The sequence below is a fragment of the Phocoena sinus genome, chromosome 1 (genome assembly GCF_008692025.1).
Source record: "Phocoena sinus isolate mPhoSin1 chromosome 1, mPhoSin1.pri, whole genome shotgun sequence".
Taxonomy (NCBI): domain Eukaryota; kingdom Metazoa; phylum Chordata; class Mammalia; order Artiodactyla; family Phocoenidae; genus Phocoena; species Phocoena sinus.
Window position 1 is genome coordinate 136820230 of NC_045763.1, and position 25387 is coordinate 136845616.

The 25387-nt window shown below is 35.4% G+C and overlaps 1 protein-coding gene across 2 annotated transcripts in view; it reads left to right on the forward strand.

Annotated features, from left to right (window-relative positions):
- The window catches only part of XPR1 (xenotropic and polytropic retrovirus receptor 1), a 195906-nt gene that overhangs the window by 20028 nt on the left and 150491 nt on the right, over positions 1 to 25387 (forward strand). For both annotated transcript variants that reach the window (XM_032637054.1, XM_032637044.1), the window contains exon 2: positions 7455 to 7506. In XM_032637054.1, the coding sequence (XP_032492945.1) occupies positions 7455 to 7506 (52 nt within the window). The remainder of the gene's footprint in view (positions 1 to 7454; positions 7507 to 25387) is intronic.

The window sequence follows — 25387 nt, forward strand, 5'->3', positions numbered from 1 at the left end:
AACTTGTTAATCTTATAACTGGAAGTTTGTACCCTTTTACCAGTATCTTCCCATTTCCCCCACCCCCCCAGCCCTGGGTAACCATCATTCTACTTTGTTTCTTTGAGTTCGGCATTTTTCAATTCCACATTTCAGTGATATCATATAGTATTTGTCTTTCTCTGACTTCACTTAGCATAATGCCCTCAAGGTTTATGCAAGTTATTGCAAATGGCTGGATTTCCTTCTTTCTCACGGCTGAATAATATTCCATCGTGTGTTTGTGTGTGTGTGTATCTCACATCTTCTTTACCCGTTCATCTGTTGACAGACACTTAGGTTGTTTCCATGTCTTGGCTATTGTGAATAATGCTGCAGAAAACATGGAGGTGCAGATATGTCTCCTCTAAGCAGCTTTTGATAATTTTTAATATATCTTCCTTCTTGAAATGCCCCTTTAATTCCTGTGGCACTCTATACATCTGGTGTTTTCCTTATTGTCTTCTCTGTTGCTTTGTATTCCAAAAGATTCTGTCCTTGGTCCACTTACTTTCTGAAAAATTTCATTTACTGAGGGCATAGGCAGTTTCAAATCACCTTATACACATAATTTCCAACTCGTAACCACTAGCTCTGACCTATTTTCCAAATTGTAGATCTCTGTTTTCATCTGTCTGCTGACCATCTCAGTTGTCCTGTGGATACCTGAAGTGGTTTGTTAACCCAAACTCCTGTCTTTTCTTTGCCCAAGTTTTTTCTTTGGTGTTTTGCAGCTCGGTTAATAGTATCACTAAGCCTCTTTCTCTTTACCTATGCTCAAAATCTTAGAGATCTTTAATTCCCTTAGTTCATGTTTAGTTGTTTGTCTAATCTTCCTATTTTGCTTCTTGGTATCCCCCCTCTTTCCCATATATCACCTTCTTTTTTTAAATTGCTACTATGTTAGTTAGGCCTTCAATATGCTTTGATCATTTTTTAAAGTATTTAACATATTATATTAAAATGTATCTATTTATATGACTGTCTTTTCCTTGCTTGATCCACCATTATTTCTTTAGAGCCTGGCATAGTGCACAGAGTAGACATCCAGTAATGTTCATTTAATGACTAAAACTTAGTAACTTCTTTAATGATGTTATTAAGTAATCTAGAAATGTTTATGATGAGCCTTTCTTATACAAGTACAAGCAAGGTGGCTAAAACCCTGACTTTACAGTCAAATGGTGAACAAGTGACACAGATAAATAATTAAAACATAAGGTGGAAATATTAAGTGCTATAAATGGTTTCAAATAGAGTACTACAGGATTTCAGAGGAATGAGTAAAAGACTTCCAGCTGGAGGAATCAGGACAAAACATAAAAGAGATTAAATTTGATCTGGACCTTGAAGGATGGTTAAGATTTGGAAATTAGATTGAAAAGATGGAAGTAGGGATAGGGGATTCCAGGTAGAGGTAATAGTTGTAAACAAAAGGCAAAGATGGAAGAAATATTGAAGTCTCTAAAGTGAGTAATAGGTAATTCATTTTGACTTGAGGGTCAGGTTGTGAAAATGAAATTGGCTTTTTTCAGTTCGGAAGATAAGCCTAGAAACATAGGTTGGATCATTCTGGGTGCCTTATAGGCCAGCAGAGGAATATGGGCTTTATTTTGTGGCCATTGGGAAATCCTTGTAAGTTTTTAAGAGGAGAGTCAGACTGGTGCTTTGGAAAGATTGATATGGCAGTTGTTTGTGAGATGTGTTAGAGAGATGAAAACCTAAAGGTTGGTAAATCAGTGAAGAGTCCGTTGAAATAGTTCAGGTGAATGGATAGGAGAGAATGAATGTAAAAGAGGTTGTGGTGGTGGCATTGACGAATCAGATCACTAAACTTAGGAGTGGAAAGGAGGAGAATATAAGAATGTTAATTCAGCTAGGACAGGGATTTTTATTTTCCTTGTGATGTATCCCAGGTGCCTAGAACAGGCTTGGCACATAGCAGATACACAAATATTTGTTGAATGAGTGAGACAATAGCTGAGATTGTGAATATGTGTGACGTGGATACTGGCAGTGACATTAACAGAAATAAAGACATGAGAAGAGTAGGCTTTGGGAAGAAAATGAATTTTGGACATTTTGAGTATGTGTTAGCAGACGTGTGGCTGAGGATACGGATTTGGGAGATATCCACATAGAAATAGTAAAAGCCACGTCAGTGGATATCAGAGTATGTTAGTGAGGAAATTTATAAATGTGAATATAATGGGACGTATTCCAAATTAGTTCTTCCTATTATAAATTATATACATTTTATACATTTAACAAATTAAATAATAATTTAATGTTGTAACAACTTCTGTATATTGAATTGCCTTTGCTGATGGGGTACATTTAAATTCCATGAAAATTTTGAGTCATGCATAATGCTTCTAATATACTACAGCCTTTGGATTGTTAAGTATGTACAAGAATACATTAATTTAAAATTTTAACATACTAGATTTTAAAAATTTGTATACGAGTTTCTCTTTACAGATCATTTCTATCATCAAAAACAGAGCTAGGTTAGTTTATTTGGGGATAGAAATGAAGATTAATTAGATGGTCATTCTTTGTACAGGATATATGAGAATGCTCAGTGCTCTCTTTTGAGGTTTATAATTTGATTTACAGAACTGTTCTTAGCACTTTAGTATCAGGAAAACATGACTGATTTCTAGATGACGAGACAAAGAAACCAGGTCAGATATAACTCACTTGCACATTATTCACATTATTTCTGGGGTATGTAGATCAGGCATAGTGTACATATTTTTAAGTATATATCAAAATTATAATAGTACCATTTGGAAAAACCTTCAGAATAAAAAAAAGTCTGATGTAAATTTTATCAAATTATTAAACACTGTTAACAGGGATTATGATTCCTTTAAAGGTTTATAATAAATATTCCTTGTCCTTCCTCTTCAAATGCCTGTGTTTATATTATTGTTCATTAATCCAATAATTAGATTGCCATATGCTGACTTTGAATGAATATTGAAGCAGACAGATGAGAACAACATAGATTAGATATTTTGTTGATGGAGATGGTAATATTTATAGTATGTTATATGTGCGGCTAATAGTGAGTTGATAGGAAGTAGGAATCTTTCTAGCTTCTGATCCTTGTTCTGTGAAATGGTCTGTAAAACCCATGTGTTTGGAAAGAAGGTTAGAGATGATCTACTGTGGGTTACTAAAAATTAACATAAGAAATTTTTACTGGCGGTATTATTGAACATACATGTTAAGTTTGAACTATACCCTATTTTATACACTAGATATGTTGTAGAAAGTTTAAGTAATAAAATTAGGAATCTTTGTTATTTAATGCGTTCGCAGATTGGAACTGCCTCTATTTTCTTGGGAATCTATAGGTTTCTTATAAGAATTAAAAACTGTGTGTGCTCATGTCAGCTATCATCAGAAAATATAATAGCATATTCTAAATCATCTAGTTGACCATCTTTTAAGCTGGTAATGCCAGGAGATTGCAGTGCCTCTATTTATGTTTGTTTGGTCATGTTGGCTCCAGGTAGTATTGTACTACTTTGTGAAGAGTTAGTTAAGAACTGAGGCATATCTAATGCATAAATGATGTATTCATGTCTAGTAGACCGCCAAATGATGCTACAGCCCACTACATGACGTAAGTTTTGTGGTAGTTCACATTCTATTAGCTAACATTCTTTGAGCATCTTCTATGTTCTAGGCACTGTTCAAAGTACTCTTCATGTATAATAATGAAGCATAATTAATATAAGGATTTGTGTTTTAAATTCATACAGTAGACCTGTGAGGTATGTGTAATTACTATTCCTGTTTTACAGATGAAGGTACTGAAGTATAGAGAAGTTAATTTTCCTAAGGTTACACAGCTAATAAGTGGTAGAGTCGGTTTTCATACACGTTGTCTGACTCCATAGCTTCTAGCCGCTGACTATACTGCCTTACGGTAGATCCCATCTGACGCAGTTATCTGGGCATTCCAAACTCAGAACAGGTAAATTGGCATTGTATTCGTGTTATCAATTGAGATTTTGTTTCAGCAAACATCTTGTTTTCTGTCATGTTAATGTTGTTGATTGAGTAATACTGGTTTTATGGTTGTATTTGGATTTGTAAGATTTTACTGTCATATGCATTGTTATAAACACTAAGAGTTTTGTCCTAGTTAAATAAAGAGTTTTGTCCTAGTTTCAATAACATCATAACAAAAATAACTTAATTTTTGTAACTCAGACATTACAGTAGAGATGCTGATGTAAGAATTGCTTTGAATCTTTTTTTGTTTGTTTGTTTTGCTTTTTTTTGCTTTTTTTGGCCGTGCCATGTGGCTTGTGGGATCTTAGTTCCCTGACCAGGGATTGAGCCCTGGGCCCTTGGCAGTGATCAAAGAAATCTTTTGTAATGCACATGAATACATATTGATTTTACTTATTATACAAATTCAGAGTTTCATGTAGAGTATTGGATTTTCTTGAAGTAAAACAGCATGAATTGAGGAAACTTTGAATTTGTTGTTTTGTGCATTTGGAGGTACTGCTCCCAACCCAAGTGACTCATATTACAGACGAACAATCCATAGGTATTAATATAGACAATACTTTGTAGGATTTTCCCCCACTGGTTCCCAGTTGGGGGCTATTCTCTAGTCACAGACAGGGAATGGTATCCTATAGAGTTCTTATAGAGCTCTCTAGAGTCTGTTACTATCAAAAACATAGAGGGTCTCTTATTCAGAGGAAAACTGAAGTAGTAAGAAGCAAAAAAAGAGTTGTCCCTGATTTTACCGAGAGTTATCTTGACTTAAATGAAATTATGATTTATTTTTATAACCAAAATGAAGACTATCAGGTTTCCCTGGTGGCGCAGTGGTTGGGAGTGCGCCTGCCGATGCAGGGGATGGGGGTTCGTGCCCCGGTCTGGGAGGATCCCACATGCTGCGGAGCGGCTGGGCCCGTGAGCCATGGCCACTGGGCCTGCGCATCAGGAGCCTGTGCTTCGCGGCGGGAGAGGCCACAGCGGTGAGAGGCCCTCGTAAAGCAAAAAAAAAACTATCATAATTTTTCTCTTTATAAAATTTAAATCATCTTTTTAAAACCTTAATTTGGTAAGCTTTCCTTTTGCAAATTTAATTCATTTTCATTGTGTACCAGAGATTCTACTTAGTGTGCTTTTTTCAGTGTGCTGAGAAACCCTTTTGAATTCAAGAACTATTTATTGAGCTCCTACTGCATACAAGCTACTCTGCTAGTCATTGGTGGTTTATTTGGTTACTGATAACTTCATTTGATTTTGGTAAACATGCCTATCATACTTCAGAAGTTGAAAAACTTCATTTAGATGTTTGAGTCTCTGGTATTACCTGCTTCCATGATAGCTTTATTTCCTTAAGTATTCTCTGGCTGGATTTTTTTGTTCCTTTCTTCTTATATTTTTCTATTTCTAGGGATTTACTCTGCTCTAAGCAATCTATTCATTTACCCTCTTAAAATATTCTGTGGAAGAACCATAACATAACTACTACTCGGCACTTGTTTTTTTTTTAATTTATGTATGTATGTATTGGCTGCGTTCCGTCTTCATTGCTGCCCACGGGCTTTCTCTAGTTCCGGAGAGCGGGGGCTACTCTTCATTGCGGTGCGCGGGCTTCTCAGAGCGCAAGCTCAGTAGTTGTGGCACACGGGCCCAGTTGCTCCATGGCATGTGGGATCTTTCTGGACCAGGGATTGAACCTGTCTCCCCTGCATTGGCAGGCAGATTCTTAACCACTGCGCCACCAGGGAAGCCCCCTACTCTGCACTTGTATAGGACTTTAATATAAAATTCCAGTCTGTGAACTGAAATAAAGACTTCCTGATGTTTGATAAGATCTGAGCTAACTTCTGTTTTTAAACTGGACGTTAGTGGTTCCTGAGACATCTGAAATAGTAAAGAAAGTAGTGAGCATATATACATTTTTTCTTAAAAGAAGTTCTAGATCTTTGTTTTATTCACTTAAGGCTTTTGTATATTATCAGACTGGTTAGGGTTAGTCATGGAACTGACAGGTTGGTCATTAATTTAAAGTAAATGGTAATTTCATTGGGGAAGAATATAATTTACTAGACTTGAATACAGAGTGGGTTACCTTGGAGGTTTATTTCTTCTTTTTTGGTTTTATATGCTTGAATGACTCTAGGCCGGTGGTTCTGGGGAGGGGTGATTTTTGTCCTCTAGGGGCATTTGGTAGTGTCTGGAGACATTTTTGGTTGGTTGCTGCTGGTATCTAGTGAATCTCTAGATACCAGGGGTAGTGCCAAAAATCCGAAAATGCACAGAACAGCCCCCCACAACAAAGAATTATCTGACCCCAAATGTCAGTTGTACTGGAGGCCAATTTGGGAATCACCAGTGGTTGGTTAGATGGTATTTGAAGCTATGGGATAGGTAAAGTCACCTAAGCTTATGACCAGCTCTTCTGCTCTGGAGTTTATCCACTTAATTGATTCTACCATTTTGGTAGGTATGAAGAAGTACTTTTCATTCCTGTCCCAAAACCACTTATTAAGAGACCAAACTGCAACCATCTAAATTACCTAAATATGATTGTTAGTTAACTTACTGGTTTGGAAAAAACAATAAAACCTCTACTATCTTTATAGTCCTGAACTCTTTTAACAGAGGACTTTCCAGACCTCCACTGAAAAGTATTTGCATCCAAGGTGAAAAGAATTCTGGAGATTGCCTACACAACAGTGTAACTTTACTTAACACTATGAACTGTGCACTTAAAACTCGTTAAGGGCTTCCCTGGTGGCGCAGTGGTTGAGAGTCCGCCTGCCGATGCAGGGGACGTGGGTTCGTGCCCTGGTCCGGGAGGATCCCACATGCTGCGGAGCAGCTGGGCCCGTGAGCCATGGCCGCTGAGCCTGCGCGTCCGGAGCCTGTGCTCCGCAATGGCAGAGGCCACAACAGTGAGAGGCCTGCGTACGGCAAAAAAAAAAAAAAAAAAAAAAAAAAAAAAACTGGTTAAGATAGTGAATTTTATGTTCAGGTATATGATACCACAATTAAAAAAAATTTGTATCCCGCATTTTATATCTTCTTATGCAGTGTTCCATTGTATTCCTCTAGGACTGTTCTCAGTTTCTATCACTATTTTTTTTTTTTTAGTCAAGAGATTTTATGATCTCTCAGGTGATTTTTCATTCTTTTCCAAATGCCCCTTAATTTTTAAAGTATACACATGAGCCCTCATCTTAAAGATGGGACAATACTGGGTTGATAAGAAAGTATAGTATTTGGGTTTTAGCTTATTAAAGTATTTCACTAAATTCTCAATTTAGGGAACCGTATGTAGTCATTGTCTGGATATTGAAAAAGAAGTAATTGTTTAGCTCAAAATGCTTTTACTGTAAAGATTACTCATGATTCCATGTATGTCTTTTCTTTCTTTCTAATAGGCTTTTAAGGATATGCTGTACTCAGCTCAGGACCAGGCACCTTCTGTGGAAGGTAAGATGCATTAATCTCTACATTTAGCCACATAAAACTTTTTAAGAAAAGGTATTTTAAACTGAACAGTATAAAACTAATATAACCTGCCCTACTATATAAATCTTTTTTGTTTTTTATAATATATATTATGATTACTTTGTGTTTCAATGAAACTTTTTTTTTTGTTTAGCTCACATTTACTTTATGATGGATCTCTTATAATGTCCTCAAATCACCTTAGCATTGTGAATCATAGATATTGGTTTAGAGTTAAAGCTCTTATCTGTGTCATGCTCCCTCCCCCAAACAATGTATTTTTATATTTGTCTCTATTGTCTATTCATCCATCCATCCATCATTCAGTAAATCCTTAGTTCATAATTAGTCTGGGCAACACAGCTTTTTCTTTCATTTATGTCATGTCTTTAGACTGGGACTAGTAAAACAACAAACCATATTTACTCTGTGTGTGTGTGTGTGTGTGTTTGTAAGCATGTATATGTATGCCTGTGCACAGTTTGGCAGTCATAAAATGACTGACCTAAGGATAGTGGTTATCTTTCCAGTTATTTTATTGATCCTCTGTTACCTCAGCTTCTACTCACCAGCTTATTCTTTATGGGTTTAACCTTTGATAGGTTTGGAGAGTTGTAAGTTAAAGTTGTAGTTCTTGTGTCAGTAAATAATTAGCTAATTCAACAACTATTTCTTGAGGGAGTGTTCCTTCTGAGGCTGGATAGTCTTTTAAAATTATGCATCACATATTTTCAGGAGAGATGAATATGAAGTTGTTTATTAAAATGACAGACCTGTAATTAAAAATCTCATTGTCTTTAATGACACAGAAGTGTATATCTTTCAGCTCTAACTGTTCTGAATTCAAAATATGCTTCCTTCAGCATCTCAAAATCTTTACTAGGGTATTGGCACCTGGGTATTACTTTTATAATATGTCACTAAATTTTGGATTATATTTAATATATTATATTTAACATAGTTAATATAATTCTCTAATATTTAACTGAAGACAAATGTTTAGTTCTTTATTAGGTTATTATCTCTTATTTTATGTGTCTTAAAGAGTACCTCCTCAAAATATTTTAAGAATGTAAGAAAAATGAAATTACATGGAAGTTAAGCTGGTTTCCTCACCCTGTGTTACTTGCTTTAATATTGGTTCTTTTAATTTTATTCTCAAAGTTGGACTACTTATCCTTAATTTGTTTTTAAAGTTTTACCATCTGGTTTGTAACAAAGATATTCTGAGATATGTTGAAAGTTATGATCTTTATTCATCCCTCCATGCTGGATCATGTTGCTAGTAATTCTCATATACTTTTAGCTGTTATGGGAGAAAAACTGAATTCTGTCAAAGTATGCTAAAATGACAAATATTTATAGTTAATAACTTTTTCTTTATCTCATTGTCCAGAGACATTAACTTCTTTGGACCCTGTTATAAAGGGAGTACTCTCGGCTGATCATGCAGATATATGTGCTGCTTTCATAAGGGAAATATTCTGTACTTGTTCATTCTTTCCATTCTCAGATAAACAAACTAAACCCATGTAGTTTTTGTCTTCTTAAAATGAATTTTTCTCTTTAGAGACACTGGGGAATTGAAGGTATTGGAAGGTAGATTAAGGAAACATTCTATGTAGTACTGAGGTTAGAAAAAGTTATTTAAAGGTACTATAATTTTGTATCTCATTTGCATTGTGATACTATATTAATTTACTCTTTTATATGGTGTTAAATTTAAATGATAATCATTTCTGTCATTCATTTATTCTTGCTATTGGGTTTGTATTTCTAGATTTTTATTTAGCAGTTATCTATAAAATAATGCAATGTCAGCAGATTTATCACAAAGTCCAAGATAGGACTTTCAACTTTTAACAATTTTTTAAAAAAATATAAATTTATTTATTTATTTATTTTTGGCTGCATTAGGTGTTTGTTGCTGCACACGGGCTTTCTCTAGTTGCGGGGAGCAGGGGCCACTCCTCGTTGCGGTGCGCGGGCCTCTCATTGCGGTGGCCTCTCCTGCCATGGAGCACAGGCTCTAGGTGCATGGGCTTCAGTAGTTGTGGCACGTGGGCTCAGTAGTTGTGGCTCATAGGCCCAGCTGCTCCGCAGCATGTGGGATCTTACCAGACCAGGGCTCGAACCCGTGTCCCCTGCATTGGCAGGCAGACTCACAACCACTGCACCACCAGGGAAGTCCCAACTTTTAACATTTTTAAAGGAAAAAAAATGTTTGATTGGCCTTGATTAGTTTTTTGAATATTGTCTTTCTCTCTTTTCTTCATTCTCCTCTTTTTCTATACCTTAAGTTTTAATAGACTTAAGACTTTTGGTGCCAGTAAGCAAGTTTTTTGTTTTAATCTTAAAACTGGAGTATACCATAAATTGGTGATTTTCAAATCTGCTACACAATTAACTCAGTTTTCTTGTGTTTTGTTTGTATGTTTGTTTTACAAATACTGATACTTGGTACCCTTCTCAGGCCAATTAAAATAGGATATGGGGAGTGGAGCCCAGGCATTGATAGTTTTATAGTCTTTCTAGGTGATTCTAATAAAATAGCCAAAGTTGAGAACACTTGCCATAAATAATCTTTTTTTAAAAAAATAAATTTTATTTATTTATGGCTGCATTGGGTCTTTTGTTGCTGCACGCGGGCTTTCTCTAGTTGCAGCGAGCAGGGGCCACTCTTCGTTGCGGTTCGCGGGCTTCTCATTGTGGTGGCTTCTCTTGTTGCAGAGCACGGCTCTAGGTGCACGGGCTTCAGTCATTGTGGCACAGGGGCTCAGTAGTTGTGGCTTGCGGGCTCTAGAGTGCAGGCTCAGTAGTTGTTGCACACGGGCTTAGTTGCTCTGTGGCATGTGGGATCTTCCCGGACCAGGGCTTGGACCTGTGTCCTCTGTGTTGGCAGGCGGATTCTTAACCACTGCGCTACTAGGGAAGTCCTCAGCCATAAATAATCTTAAAGAATTTTAGGCCAGTATTGTTAATGCTAAATTTTTTCAGGCAATAACTAGCCAGTAGGTTTATAGGCTTCTTAAGTTCATCTATAGTCTGATTATTCTATTAGCATTTATAGGATGTTTATTTTTTAAATGTTTATTGCATTGAATTGAATATAAGTAATAGCTGTACTGATTATTTACATATATTAAATCGTTATAACTTAACATTGTTATTAGAATTAAAAAACATTTTTGTTGAATTATTACTTAAGATTAGTTATAGTAAAATAAGTAGCTTCATATTTTCACAGTACTTTTGTTTAAGATCGAGTGGATTTCTGATTATAGTGAAAGAAAGGTAACTTGAAATGGATTCTAAAAGAGTGAAGTGGTTTATTTGATAAAAGTAAATTAGATAAAAGGCACAGTATATGAAAGTTTTTGTTGACTAGAAGTTGACTACTATTTTTTACACTAGTGGATTATTTTCTTCTAATTTCAGGATAGTGCCTTTATTCTTCATAGATAAAGTGGTGCTTTTTTTCCCATTTAAAAGTAAACCAGGGCTTCCCTGGTGGCACAGTGGTTGAGTCCGCCTGCCGATGCAGGGGACACGGGTTCGTGCCCTGGTCCGGGAAGATCCCACATGCCGCAGAGCAGCTGTGCCTGTGAGCCATGGCTGCTGAGCCTGCGCGTCCGGAGCCTGTGCTCTGCAACGGGAGAGGCCACAACAGTGAGAGGCCCATGTACCGCAAAAAAAAAAAAAAAAAAGTAAACCAACCAAACAAAATAATTTCAGTGTATTAAGATATCAAGGAGCATTTACTTAAAGTTGCTTTTATTATTCAAATAAATAAACATTCAGATTCTTGGTTATTTTGCTTGGTTATTTTGCTTCATTCGTCCTTTGAGAGTGAATTTCATGATCATTCATACATTGATTCATGAAAAATAAAGGGTCTCTACTTTTATTTAAAATAAATGTCTTATGGTTATAACTAGGAAATGCTCATATTCTGAAGTGATATATTTAAAGTGCTAACAGGCATTCCTTATCAATTTATATCTAATCTCCTTTGATATATATCATTACCTACGCTTCTGTGTAATCTTTGTTATTTTCGGTAGGCATTTACATTTAGAAATATGACTAAGAAGGTGAATTAAAATTCTATGTTAAAACTAACACAATGCATTGATTTTTAAATAATGGCATAGATAATTAAGAATTTTACTATTTATTTTATCTTTTTCTGCAGAAAGAATTGTAGGGCATATGTGACAGTAGAATAAGGGTATTAAAGTGACTGAAATAGTAGATATATATTTTTTTTATGTGGAGGAGCAGGCACACTTAGGACCCTTAGAGTCAGTGTTCAATGAAATAATGTTTTGAGGAATTTTTGGAAATAGATGCTAAAAACCTTTCAACTATATTGTGTTTTTATAGTTCCTACTGTCAATGTGGTATTTGGTATTTGGGTATTTGGGGCAGATTAAATTAAGCTGCCAACTGAAAGTCCCAGCATCAGTGAATCAGTCACATCTTGATAATCAGAATTGTTTTGACGCAAGACAATTTATTATAGATATGACAACAGAACTCCTAATTGTGGTACCCATTTGACGTAGTCAAATTCTGTCAAATTTACTTAGGTAAATATTAACACCTGTTTTTGGGGAAACTTCCTCCTTCCTCAGGATATTTTTGATACATATGATTTTCATATATATGTATAATATATAAACTTATACACTTCATATAATTTATACACTAAATTTATTTTAGTTTGTACTCTGAATTATTTTCAAGTAAAGCTTAAAACTTTATTTTGCCATCTTCTTTTTAAAATGTATCTTTTGTTTAGAAGCATTAATGTTTTCCACTCTTGTGATACAAAAATATGAGAATCTGACAGTCAGCCTAGGTCACAGAATTAAGAAATCGACACCTCAAATTGAAAGAGACGTGAAAAGATCATTTTGCTTCACCCTCATCTTAGGTTTGTACAATCAGAGACCATGTTAAGGTTGCATGGATCAGTAAGAACAATCAGGATTACTAATGCTATATATGACAACAAAAGGAGAGAGAATTCAAGAGATTAATACTGAAACATAAAAATACTTTTTTTATATTGACTTTATATTTTTATCCAAACGATATCTTTGAGTAACATTTTTAATTGGACATTTCCTTGAGTCTCTGTATTTTTAAAAGATTTATAAAGCATTACCTACTTTGAATAATACTGAACTACTTGACTTGTTGGGCAAAAGCTAATTGTGTCTTTCAAGAAATCTCTTTCTACTAATTTTTTTATTGCTCCACATAATTCCTAGAATTTTTGGGAAAGGTTTATAGAATTAGATAAAATAATTAGATAACAGTAGTTATAGAGGTTAGAATAAGGGGAAAATAAAGATAAAATAGTGATATAAAGCTCCAGTAAATTTAATATATAGAATAGATACCATAAAGTCCTGGAAGAAAAAGCACATCAGGTAAAAATTAAGGAAATCTGAGTAAATTATGGACTTTAGTTAATAATAATGTATCATTATTGGCTCATTAATTGTGACAAATGTACCATACTCATGTAAGATGTTAATGACAGGGGAAACCGGGGGGTTGGGGGGGAGTATATGGGAATCCTTTGTACTACTTTCGTAACTTTTCTGTAAATATAAAACTATTCTAAAATAAAAAGTTTATTAAAAAAATAGATGCCATAAGATTTATACAGTTGCCAGAAACTAATTGTAGATTCAGCCCTGACTTTGCTGGAGTTCAGAGGATAGAGGAGAGCATGATTAATTTCAGAATTCACATAAAGTAAATTTATACCAGTTACTCAGAAAAAGATCAGCTCTTACTGAACATGAGATCTGAGAGAAATTCTTCCTTTGCACCTTCGTGAAGAGTATTTTGTTTGGTGTGGTGGATAGTATCCCCAACAGCTATTTTACAAAAAGCATGACAGTAAGTTTCATGAGGCTGCTTCTTACAGTCCAAGGGTATAATGTAAAAATTTATTACTCTGACCTACAAGGCCCTAAATAATGTGGTCCTATGTCTGTGACCTCACCTTCTGCCATTTTTCCCCTTGTTTACTAGGCTCCAGTCACATTGCCTTTTGTTCTGTACCTAAATCAGCCCAAGCTTGCTCTTACAATAGGGCCTAAGCTCTTGCCTTTTGTTTCGTTAGATCGTTCCATAGCTGTCCTTCAAGAGGCCTTTTGAATACCCAATCTTATGAAGCCACGCAGTCACTTTGTATTACATCACCCTATTTTATTTATTTATTTTTGCATACAGTTTTTTTATATCTTGTGTTTTTTCATTGATTTATTAATTTTGAGATAAGTCCCTTGAGACCAGAGATTTTGTCTTTTTTTTTGACCATTTTATACTTAGTATCTAAAATAGGCACATACCTTACATATTTACTGAGCACATCAATGAGTAGGAATAGAAATGAATCCTTTCTCTCAATCTTCCTTAAAGCCAAAGTACCATTTATTTTAAAATTCACCTAGTTTGCTTCTTTGTTTTTATTTATTTTTTTTTTTAATTTTTAACTTCTCTTGATTTTTAGATGCAGAATTTTACCTTCTGGTTAGATGGCTAAGCATACTGTTTGTTGTTGTCTTATAATGCTGACTGTAATTTCATAAGATATAGTCTGAGGTGACACACATAGCATTTCTTTAAAACTGAGTGAGAAGCAGATGATATGAGATCTTAGTTTATAAAGATTTTTTTGGCATTGTGTTGTCTTGATGCCAAGCATAGAGTTTCCTTTGATTGCTGAGAAATCATATTTTATAAGCTACTGGGTGACTGTATATTTTTTGTAAGACACTAAAGCACTTCTTTTTGTTTTGGTATGTTTCCTTTCAAAGGTACATGAAATAGGCATAGATCTGAAAAATACCTATATGAATTGTTGGAGAATTTTTTCCATATATGTCTACTTAGTGGAATATATGTTTTATATTATTTGAATTAAAATGGAAAGACCTAGAGGTGCTTTGGTTGTTTTCCTTTCACATTTTGCCTCTTTTGTTATTTTATAAAGTATTCCTTTTGATGGGGAGTATATAGCTAATGTTAGCCTAATATAGCTCTCTGATTCAGTTAGCTTAATACAGCTATCTGACTTTCTAAAATGGAATGAATAGATATAGTTAAGGATATAAGTCACTGACCACTGCTGCATTAGTCTCTGGTTTTCGGCCAGTTCTTTTTAGTCCCCCATCCCCTTCCCCAATCTTATGAACAGGTTTGTTGGATCATTTTTGCTTAGGTCTCCTCTGCATATTCAACTTGGTTAGCAGATGTTTTACAGTCTCCCTAAGCTCCTTAGAATTCAGCTCTTAGTGGCACTGAAGATGAAAGTATGCTTGTAAATTATTCATTCTGATTATACGCTTGAACGGACAGAGTCCACTTCAGGCATCTTCTTCCACCTCACCTCTCTCCATAGGTCTTTGTTGTCTTAACAGATGTGAGCTTCAAGAGGATGGAAGACCGAATTGCATTTCTAAAATACATGAAGTAGTTTTTGCATGTATAGGATTACTGTTAAATCTATGCATTCATAATACATTACTTTTCTTATGTTGTTTTTAATCTTGTGTCTCCCCTCCCCCCAGTTTCCCTTTTTGCTATCCTGTATCACTGTCTCTTTAAAAAAATTTTTTCTGACCTAGAAATAAAACCTTTTGATATTTGTAATAGGGAGAACTATATGTAATTTGTTACATTTTCAGCTGGGCAGTGGCAGGAGAGTATCTTCTCTAAGTTCCACTTTTCTATTAGTGTTGTTTTGTTTAGTCACTTACTGTCAATTTTCAGAAGTCCTTCTGCTAGTAGTAGGTTTATATTGCATGAGAAGACTATAGATGAGTAGAGAGTTTAACCTCCAGAATGAAATGCTGGATTCATTTGTAGCCACTGCAACCTTGTTTTTAAATAAAGAAATACAGATGGCTAAGAAGTGGAAGTTGAGACAGGAGCCAAGCCAAAAAAATAATTGTCATCTCTTTAAGAATGATATATTTTCTATTCCCCATTAACTTCTTTTAGAAAGGATCAAAAGCCCTGACTGATATTCAGAGACATATAATGGAGTTTTTTCTTCTGAAGGATGTGCTTATTTCATGTTTACTTTGGAAAAGGATTGCATATTCATTTGTACTGTGGAAATGACAACTTCTAGGTAAAAAATATTATCACCTTCAAAAATATACTTGTGTATTCTTTAAAGATGTCACTAACCTCAAACTAGTTCATGAATAGGAAAGATGTGCTTCTGGATAATAGCATTACTATTCGAGTTGACACAGTATCTACTTCTCTTTCACAGAGAATTAAACATAATTTAATGCTCATTGTTAGGACATAAGATGACAATATAAATAGGTAGTAAATTATGTGACTAAAAATATGTATCAACTTTGAGTAGCATATAGGTAGGAAGCTAGAAGAAATGAAGAAGTGCTTTGAACAGGCTTTTAATCCTTTCTTTGCAACACTGCAGAGTATTTAAAATATTTTCAGTGTTTAAAATTTTCCTTTGCGTATAAAAGTCAATAACACATAAGGGCACTGTGTCATTTGTCACATAGTGGTATTTCTTTTTTTATTGGTAAGTTTGAGGGAAGGTCATAAAGTAGAGAAGGAATAAATATAAAACATTAAGTCATGAAGCAGAAATGTTCTGGGAATTATTGGTGTATACTCTACATTGTATATAAAGGGTACTATAACACAGGAGTATTGAATATGATGATTTCAGATAGAATTTTCTAAACTAGTGTTAGAAAACTGGAACAACTGTTAAGACTTAAAGTTGGCAGAATTTAAAGTTAAGGGAAGTTTTTCTTTATGCTCTTATTTCTTTAGGTAGGACCACCTTAGGTGTTTAGTAAAAGAACACCAATGAGAAAGGTAGAAAGAAGCATAAAAAGCTGTGATCAGGGTCTTCCCAGGTGGTGCAGCGGTTGAGAGTCCGCCTGCCGACACAGGGGACACGGGTTCGTGCCTTGGTCCGGGAAGATCCCACATGCCGCCGAGCGGCTGGTGCCGTGAGCCATGGCCGCTGAGCCTGCGCGTCTGGAGCCTGTGCTCTGCAACGGGAGAGGCCACAACAGTGAGAGGCCCGCGTACTGCAAAAAAAAAAAAAAAAAAAAGCTATGATCAGAGAGTAGTTTTCCAGCACTAGGTTACATCATTGAATAAAAGAAACAAAAATTCCTGACCTCAAAATGGAAAAGGTGCTCTAAAAATCATTTAGATTCTCAATAATGTTTAATTATTGAGGCAATATGAAGAAGGAATAAGGTATTCAATGGTTGAAAGAGTAGATAATCCCCTTTGTTAGTTTTCTGTGTCTGCTGTAACAATTTATCACAAACTTGGTGGCTTAAAGTAAGAGAAATTTGTTCTCTCACAGTTCTGGAGGCCACAGTGTGAATCAAGGTATTGGCAGGGCTGCACTCCTGGAATTTTGGGGGGATAATCTACCTCTTGCAGCCTCTGGTGGTTGCTGGCTTCCTTGGCTTGTGGCCACTTCAGTCCAATATCTGCCTCGTCACTTTGTTTTCTCCTCCATCTATTCTCTGTGTATCTAAGGACATTTCTCATTGGATTGAAGGCCATCTAGGTAATTCAGGATGATTTCATCTCAGGATCCTTAATTACATTGCAAAGACCCTTTTTCCAAATAAGATAACAACATCACACGTTCCAGAGGTTTGACAAGGATAGCATTTGCCTCCGGTGGGGGTGGTCGTGGTCAGTTTTGGCCTACCATATCCCTAATCCAAATTGAAAAAAAAATACATTGTGATTAATGTTCTTCCTTTAAATTTTGTGCTAGAGCTAGAGCTACAACTGAGGCATTTGCATTCATATTCTAATCTACCCATGTTGAAAGGAGCAGTCAAATGATGTCAAAGAAAAGTTCAAGTATGATACCCAGAAAGTGAAAAGCTGTCCAGTAGATAGTCAGGCTTGAGTGTATAAAATATAGTATAGGACAGTTTATCTGCCTCTAACCAAACTATCTTTCTTAAGAATTTCTTTTATATTTCTGGTATCCTTCCTGGGGGAAACAGAAAGGCAAACCTCTTCCTAGCATGCAGGTTAAGTGTCCTCTCCTCCCCCCAAAATTTTTATTATGGAAAATTTCAAAGGTATACAAAAGTAGAATGTATACAGAATCCCATTTATCCATCACCCAGCTTCAGTCCTTATCAATTCAATGCCTAGTCTTGTTTTATCCCCCTTGATTATTTTGAAGCAAATTCCAGAAATTATATCATTTCTCTGTAAATATTTCTTTCTTTTTTTAAGGTACATTAAAAAAAATTGAAGAATAGTTGATTTACAATGTTGTGTTTCAGGTGTACAGCAAAGTGATTCAGTTATACATGTATGTATGTACATATATATATTCTTTTTCAGATTCTTTTCCCTTATAGGTTATTACAAAATATTGAGTATAGTTCCCTGTGCCCTACAGTAGGTCCTTCTTAGTTATCTATTTTATACATAGCTGTGTGTATATGTTAATCCCAAACTCCTAATTTATCCCCCCGCTTCCCTGTTGGTAATCATCAGTTTGTTTTCTATGTCTGTGGGTCTATCTCTGTTTTGTATATAAGTTCATTTGTATCATTTTTTTTTTAAGATTCCACATATAAGCGATATCTGACTTACTTCACTCAGTATATTAATCTCTAGATCCATCCATGTTGCTGCAAATGGCCTTGTTTCATTCTTTTTTATGGCTAATATTCCATTGTGTATATATGTGTGTGTGTATGTATGTATGTGTGTGTGTAAATATATATATACACACACACACATATACACAGCACGTCTTTATCTGTTCATCTGTTGATGAACATTTAGGTTGCCTCCATGTCTTGGCTGTTGTAAATAGTGCTGCTATGAACATTGGAGTGCGTGTATCTTTTCGAATTATGGTTTTCTCTGGTGTAAATATTTCTAAAGGATAGTTTCTGCCCTAATTACCAAAATACAGTTATCACACATAAAAAATATTAATAGTAATTTCTTAATATTATTAAGAATATCAGACAGATATTTAATACTATTAAGAAATTTCTAGTAATATATATTTAAAAAAATTTATTACTTTGACTAGAGATGCAAATAAGATCACATGATATACTGTGATTAATAAGTCTCTTAATTCTCCATTGATCAATAGTGGTACCATCCAATATGGTAGCCACTAGCCACAAGTAGCTATTTAAATTTAAATTAATTACAATTAAAATGAAATAGTGTGATCTTCAGTTACACTGCCTACATATCAAGTGCCCAGGAGCCACATGAGATTAGGGGCTACCATACTGGACAGCATGGAGCATTTCACTCATTGAAGAATGTTTTATTGGTTAGAGCTGATCTATAGATTTCCCCTCCAACTCTTATTTTTCTTGTGTTTTCTATTTTCTTTAAAAAATGTTTATTATCATTATTACTTGATGGAACAAACTGGCTTGCTTGGTTTTTTTCATCTCCCAGAGTATGGATTTTACTGATTGTACTCCTGTGGTATACCTTAACATGGTATCCGTTCTCCGTATTTCCTGTAAATTTGTATTTAAATCTAGAGACTTGATCTAAATCAGGTTAAATATTATGTATATATACTTTTTCCCAAGAACACTTTATAGGTGCTGGTGTGTACCTCTTTTAGGAGGGATATATAATGTCAGATTGTTTCTCTTTGTAATCTTACTAGCTATTGATGATCATTGCCTAGCCCCAGATCCATGAATTTGTTAAGGTTTACAAAATGGTGATATGTAGATTTTTAAATTTTATTATTATTTATTTTATTTATGTATTTTTGTCTGCATTGGGTCTTTGTTGCTGTGCGCGGGCTTTCTCTAGTTGCTGTGCATGGGCTTTCTCTAGTTGCTGTGAGCGGGGACTACTCTTCGTTGCGGTGTGCGGGCTTCTCGTTACGGTGGCTTCTCTTGTTGCAGAGCACGGGCTCCAGGAGTTGTGGCTCACAGGCTCTGGAGCGCAGGCTCAGTAGTTGTCGCACACGGGCTTAGTTGCTCCGTGGCATGTGGGATCTTCCCGGACCAGGGCTCAAATCCGTGTCCCCTGCATTGGCAGGTGGATTCTTAATCGCTGGCCACCAGGGAAGCCTAGTGGTGATATCTTAATGCTCTTGTGTTTATTAGCCAGCCTTCTATAAAGAGAAACTTACCTTTGTTAACTCTTTGCGTAGGAAAGGTAGGATGATTGCCTAATTCTTTTATTTTATAGTTTTCAAAATAATATTGCTGCTCTAACATTTTCCAAAGATGACCAGTGAAATGTTTTTAAGTGTTTTAATGAATTAATATGTTTAAACCTGTTTAGTATGTTTTGGTCCATTGTAGTTTTTATCCATATTAATGATCTGATTTTTAACTTTGACCCAGTAGGAGCCTTTTCAAGTGGTTTCCTCATTCCTTTTGATATGGCCCTCATAGTCTTTGATAGCTTCCTTTCTGTCTGATATGACAAAACTTTCCAGACTCATCTAACATATTTCCAGCCTGGGAGCTGGAATCAACCATTTTGCCAAGGAGTCTTGATTCTTTTCGTGATAACCAAGGAGTCTTAATTCCTTTAGAAGCCACATATAAGCACTTCTTTCAGAGTATCATTGCTACTGACTTATTCATTGTTTTAGACTTTGTTTTTCAGTGGGGAGAAATATATACATACATACCCACATATGCATAAATACATATATGTATATATATGTTTATATTTTAAGATAAAATACCTCATTCATTAAAACTTAGATTCTTAGTATACTTTAGACTTGAAAGTGTCTGCTACAGCTGAAAAGGTGAACTGTGATGAATTTTAGGATTGAATAATACTCTTTAGGCATGGGAACCACAAGTATACCTCTTTGGCGTTAGAGTGTTGGGGGTAGGGAATCTGCCTATACAGATTAAATTTTCATTTTCTTTATTGAAGTTTGAGAGGGAAAACATAGTTTATCACTGAGACTGAGTGCCAATTTGTGGTTCCTGATGAGAAATTGATCAGCTATGTTCTTGTTATAAAAGGTGCAATCAGTGAGATTGGAAAAGGAAATTGAATTTATATTGGTGTGTTATCACATGCAATTAACTTTGCATATACTCCCGAGGCACATGAATCTTGAGGTTGAAATATCTATACTTTGAATCAGGGCATTGCAAATCTAGTGTGATTAAATATATTTAAGAGTTTCTGTTGTTCCACAATTGGTGTGCAATTCTAAAGTATGTTCTTATTAGGCTATTCAAAAAGGAATCTTTTGGTCATTATAATGGGAAAGTGAAATAGCTGAATTTGTGCATTTCTTTTATAAAGGATGGAACAGAATAAGGAAATTTATATTGTAAGATTTATTATTTTTATACTCTTTATTTTTTCTATATGACATCTCTGTCATCTTAGTAGAACGAGGTTGTTATCCTTTTAGAAGACTACGACTAGTCTTTCTACTTAAGGAAAAATATGATACCGTTCACTCATGATGTGGTAAATAAGTTGGGGTATTTATAGCAGAGAGGAACTTTAAACAATACAAGAATAGCACAGCATATTAGGTAGATATCCCCGGGAACAGTTTATCTATAATGTACACAAAATAATCTTCATAAACGAAGTAGTAAGGGAATGATTAATGGAGGTGTTGAGATTTGATTTGGGTCTTGAAGCATAGTTATAGCTGTAGGAGAGGGCCTTCTAGGCACAGAGAAGCAACAGGACAAAACCAAAGGGGTGCAAGTACATAAGACGTTCGGGGGGATTCAATAGAACACTTTAAATGAAGCAGAAGGTTATTATAGGAGAATAGTGAACTCTAAGGATGAGGCCAAATTTCCAAGAAGCTTAAATTTTTAAAAAAGTTGGACTTTATTTGGGAGACCAGTATATCTTAACATTTGGGGCTGTTAGTCTAATGCAGGTGAGAATTTAGAGATCATTGTGAATGCTTTGTTCTAGTTTAGCAGTATCCAAAAATAGAAGTCCAGAGGAATGCAGGCTTTAGGTATGGTACCATCCAGTCTTCAGCTCTGCTAAATATTTTTATGATTCCTGTAATTGTGTCCTCTTCCATGTTGGGAGTCTTCCAGCTGTCTGCCATCAACAATTAGGGTCAGGCTTCCCTGGTGGCACAGTGGTTAGGAATCCGCCTGCCAATTCAGGGGACACGGGTTCAAGCCATGGTCCAGGAAGATCCCACATGCCATGGAGCAACTAAGCCCATGAGCCACAACTGCTGAGCCCACGTGCCACAACTGCTGAAGCCCACATGCCTAGAACCCGTGCTCCGCAACAAGAGAAGCCACGACAATGAGAAGCCTGTGCACCGCAATGAAGAGTAGTCCCCCCCCACCACAACTAGAGAAAGCCCACGTGTAGCAGTGAAGACCCAAGGCGGCCAAAAATAAGTAATAAAATAAAATAAATTTATAAAAACAAAAAACAATTAGGGTTACATGCTCCCTTCAAGATATTGGAAAAAGCAGATTCATAATTTAAAAAAATTATTATTGAAATATAGTGATTTACAATATTGTTAGTTTCAGGTGTACAGCATAGTGATGCAGTATTTTTGCAGATTATATTCTGTTATACATTATTACAAGGTAATGGGTATAATTCCCCATGCTATATAGTATATCCTTGTTGCTTGTCTATTTTGTATATAGTAGTTAGTATCTGTTAATCCCATACCCTAATTTGTCCCTCCCCCTTCCCTCTCCCCTTTGGTAACCACAGGTTTGTTTTCTATACAGATTCATAATTTTTAATTAGCTACATGACCCAGAATATGCACAGAAGCATTTTTTTTTTCTGAGATAAATTGACAAAAGATAAAATTAACCATTTTAAAGTGTACTGTCATCCAGTGGCATTTAATACGTTCACAGTGTTGTTCAACCATCACCTTTATCAAGACACAGCGCATTTTTAAATGGAATTTACTTAAACTGAAAAAGAGGTTTACTACAAAGTAATTTTTGGCATATGTTTTTGCTTGCTAGTTCTTCAGTCAGTCTATATTACTTGTAGAAATATATTTCTTTTTAAATTCTCCCTTGCATTCATATTTAAGTTTTATAATTTGGGGGAATCAAAGAATTAACTGTTAAGGATAGAATTTTTCTCGTTTTGATAGTAGTTGGAAAATAAAGAAGGTCAGAAAACCTGAATAGAATTTTTGTTCACTTTTGAATAGAACGAAGTAGTTTAACTTAGAATTGTTTTTTCAAATTAGAACTATGAAGAGAGGCATTTTAGAGTTCGTAAATTCTAGTTTTTTTTTTGCAATATGCGGGCCTCTCACTGTTGTGGCCTCTCCCGTTGTGGAGCACAGGCTCCGGACGCGCAGGCTCAGTGGCCATGGCTCACGGACCCAGCCGCTATGCGGCATGTGGGATCTTCCTGGACTGGGGCATGAACCCGTGTCCCCTGCATGGGCAGGCAGACTCTCAACCTCTGCGCCACCAGAGAAGCCCCGGTAAATTCTAGTGTTTAAAGTGCCTACACAACACTATCTGAATAGAGCTTGGGGATATAGGACCTCATTCTTCTCTGTTCTTACTTATACGTTGTTTGTTATGGACCTAGAAAGGTGAAGGTTGTGCTTCCTGATTTTAGTTTTCTTTTTCTGGTTCTTACCCTAACTCTCCAAAAACTCTATACATTGTTAATTTGGAACATCCCAGTAGAAGCAGAGTGTTGATTGTTGCAAACATGAATTCTGGGCATTTATGCAAAATATTTTAGATTTTAACTTTTAATTCTTAGAAGAGGCCTTTCGGGGTTCTGATTTTGCTCATGAATGTCTTTAATCTGTATACTAATTTTTTTCTCATGGTCACTTGTTCCTTCTGTGGAGGTGGTAGTGTTGGTGCTAAAGTAGTAACATGAGGATGGCAGTGATATTTCTAATTAGTGTTTCTTAGTTAGTTCTTTTAGGACCCCTAGTGAGAAACAATTAGGTCAAATTAATTTAGAAAAGCTAAGAAGACTATTTAAGGCACTATATTCAGTCAGTATGATACTGTGCAGCTTAATTGAACATGTATTTACAAATATGAATTTTCAGAATTATCAGATGGGTTTAATAATTAGCCAGTAGTTTTTGTCTGCTGTTCCTATAAATAGTAGCATCTCAGTTTCACATCTTTTATGATTTAAAAGACTGAGTCTAAAGAAGTATCTTTAATTTCCTGCTTTTGTTTCACTTAACAAATACTTAGTGATTATGTACTGTGTTCATTTGCGGTAGTGCAAAGGATTGGAAATAGGTAATGGTGATGGTTGCACAACATTGTAAATATACTTAATACCACTGAATTGTACACTTAAAATTGGTTAGAATGGTAAAATTTATGTTACCATATAAAGAAAAGGAAGAAAAATCTCATCAGTAAATATATATTTCTGGCATGATTTCTCTGTAGTTATGAAATTTTTTAGTGAAGATTTTATTACAAGATTATTTTTAATCCTATACTCCTGGTGTAACTGATTCCTACTTTTAGCCATAAGTATTTAGAAGAAGAACAGGAAAATATAATCTCATTATGACTTTTCTTAGTTTTCAAAGTCCTAGCCATGGCAGTCAGAGAAGAAAAAGAAATAAAAGGAATCCAAATTGGAAAGAAGTAAAACTGTCACTGTTTGCAGATGACATGATACTATACATAGAGAATCCTAGAGATGCTACCAGAAAACTACTACAGCTAATCAATGAATTTAGTAAAGTCACAGGATACAAAATTAATACACATAAATCTCTTGCATTCCTATACACTAACAATGAAAAATCAGAAAGAGAAATTAAGGAAACAATCCCACTTACCATTGCAACAAAAAAAATAAAATACCTAGGAATAAACCTACCTAAGGAGGCAAAAGACACTGATGAAAGAAATCAAAGATGACACAAACAGATGGAGAGACATACCATGTTCTTGGATTGGAAGAATCAACATTGTGAAAATGATGATACTACCCAAAGCAATCTACAGATTCAATGCAATCCCTATCAAATTACCAGTGGCATTTTTCACAGCACTAGAACAAAAAGTCTTACAATTTGTAAGCCAAAACAATCTTGAGAAAGAAAAATGGAGCTGGAGGAATCAGGCTCCCTGACTTCAGACTACAGTAATCAAGGCAGAATGGTACTGGCACAAAAACAGAAATATAGATCAATGGAACAGGATAGAAAGCCTAGAGATAAACCCACACACCTACGGTCACCTTATCTTTGACAAAGGAGGGAAGAATATACAATGGAGAAAAGACAGCCTCTTCAATAAGTGGTGCTGGGAAAACTGGACAGCTACATGTAAAAGAATGAAATTAGAACACTTCCTAACACCATACACAAAAACAAACTCAAAATGGATTAAAGACCTAAATGTAAGACCAGACACTATAAAACTCTTAGAAGAAAACATAGGCAGAACACTCTTGGACATAAATCACAGCAAGATCCTTTTTGATCCACCTCCTAGAGTAATGAAAATAAAAACAAAAATAAACAAATGGGACCTAATGAAACGTAAAAGCTTTTGCACTGCAAAGGAAACCATAAACAAGACAAAAAGACAGCCCTCAGAATGGGAGAAAATATTTGCAAATGAAGCAACTGATAAAGGATTAATCCCCCAAATATACAAGCAGCTCAATATCAAAAAAACAAACAACCCAATCAAAAAATGGGTGGAAGACCTAAATAGACATTTCTCCAGGGAAGACACACAGATTGCCAACAAACACATGAAAAGATGCTCAACATCACTAATTATTAGAGAAAAGGAAATCAAAACCACCATGAGGTATCACCTCACACCAGTCA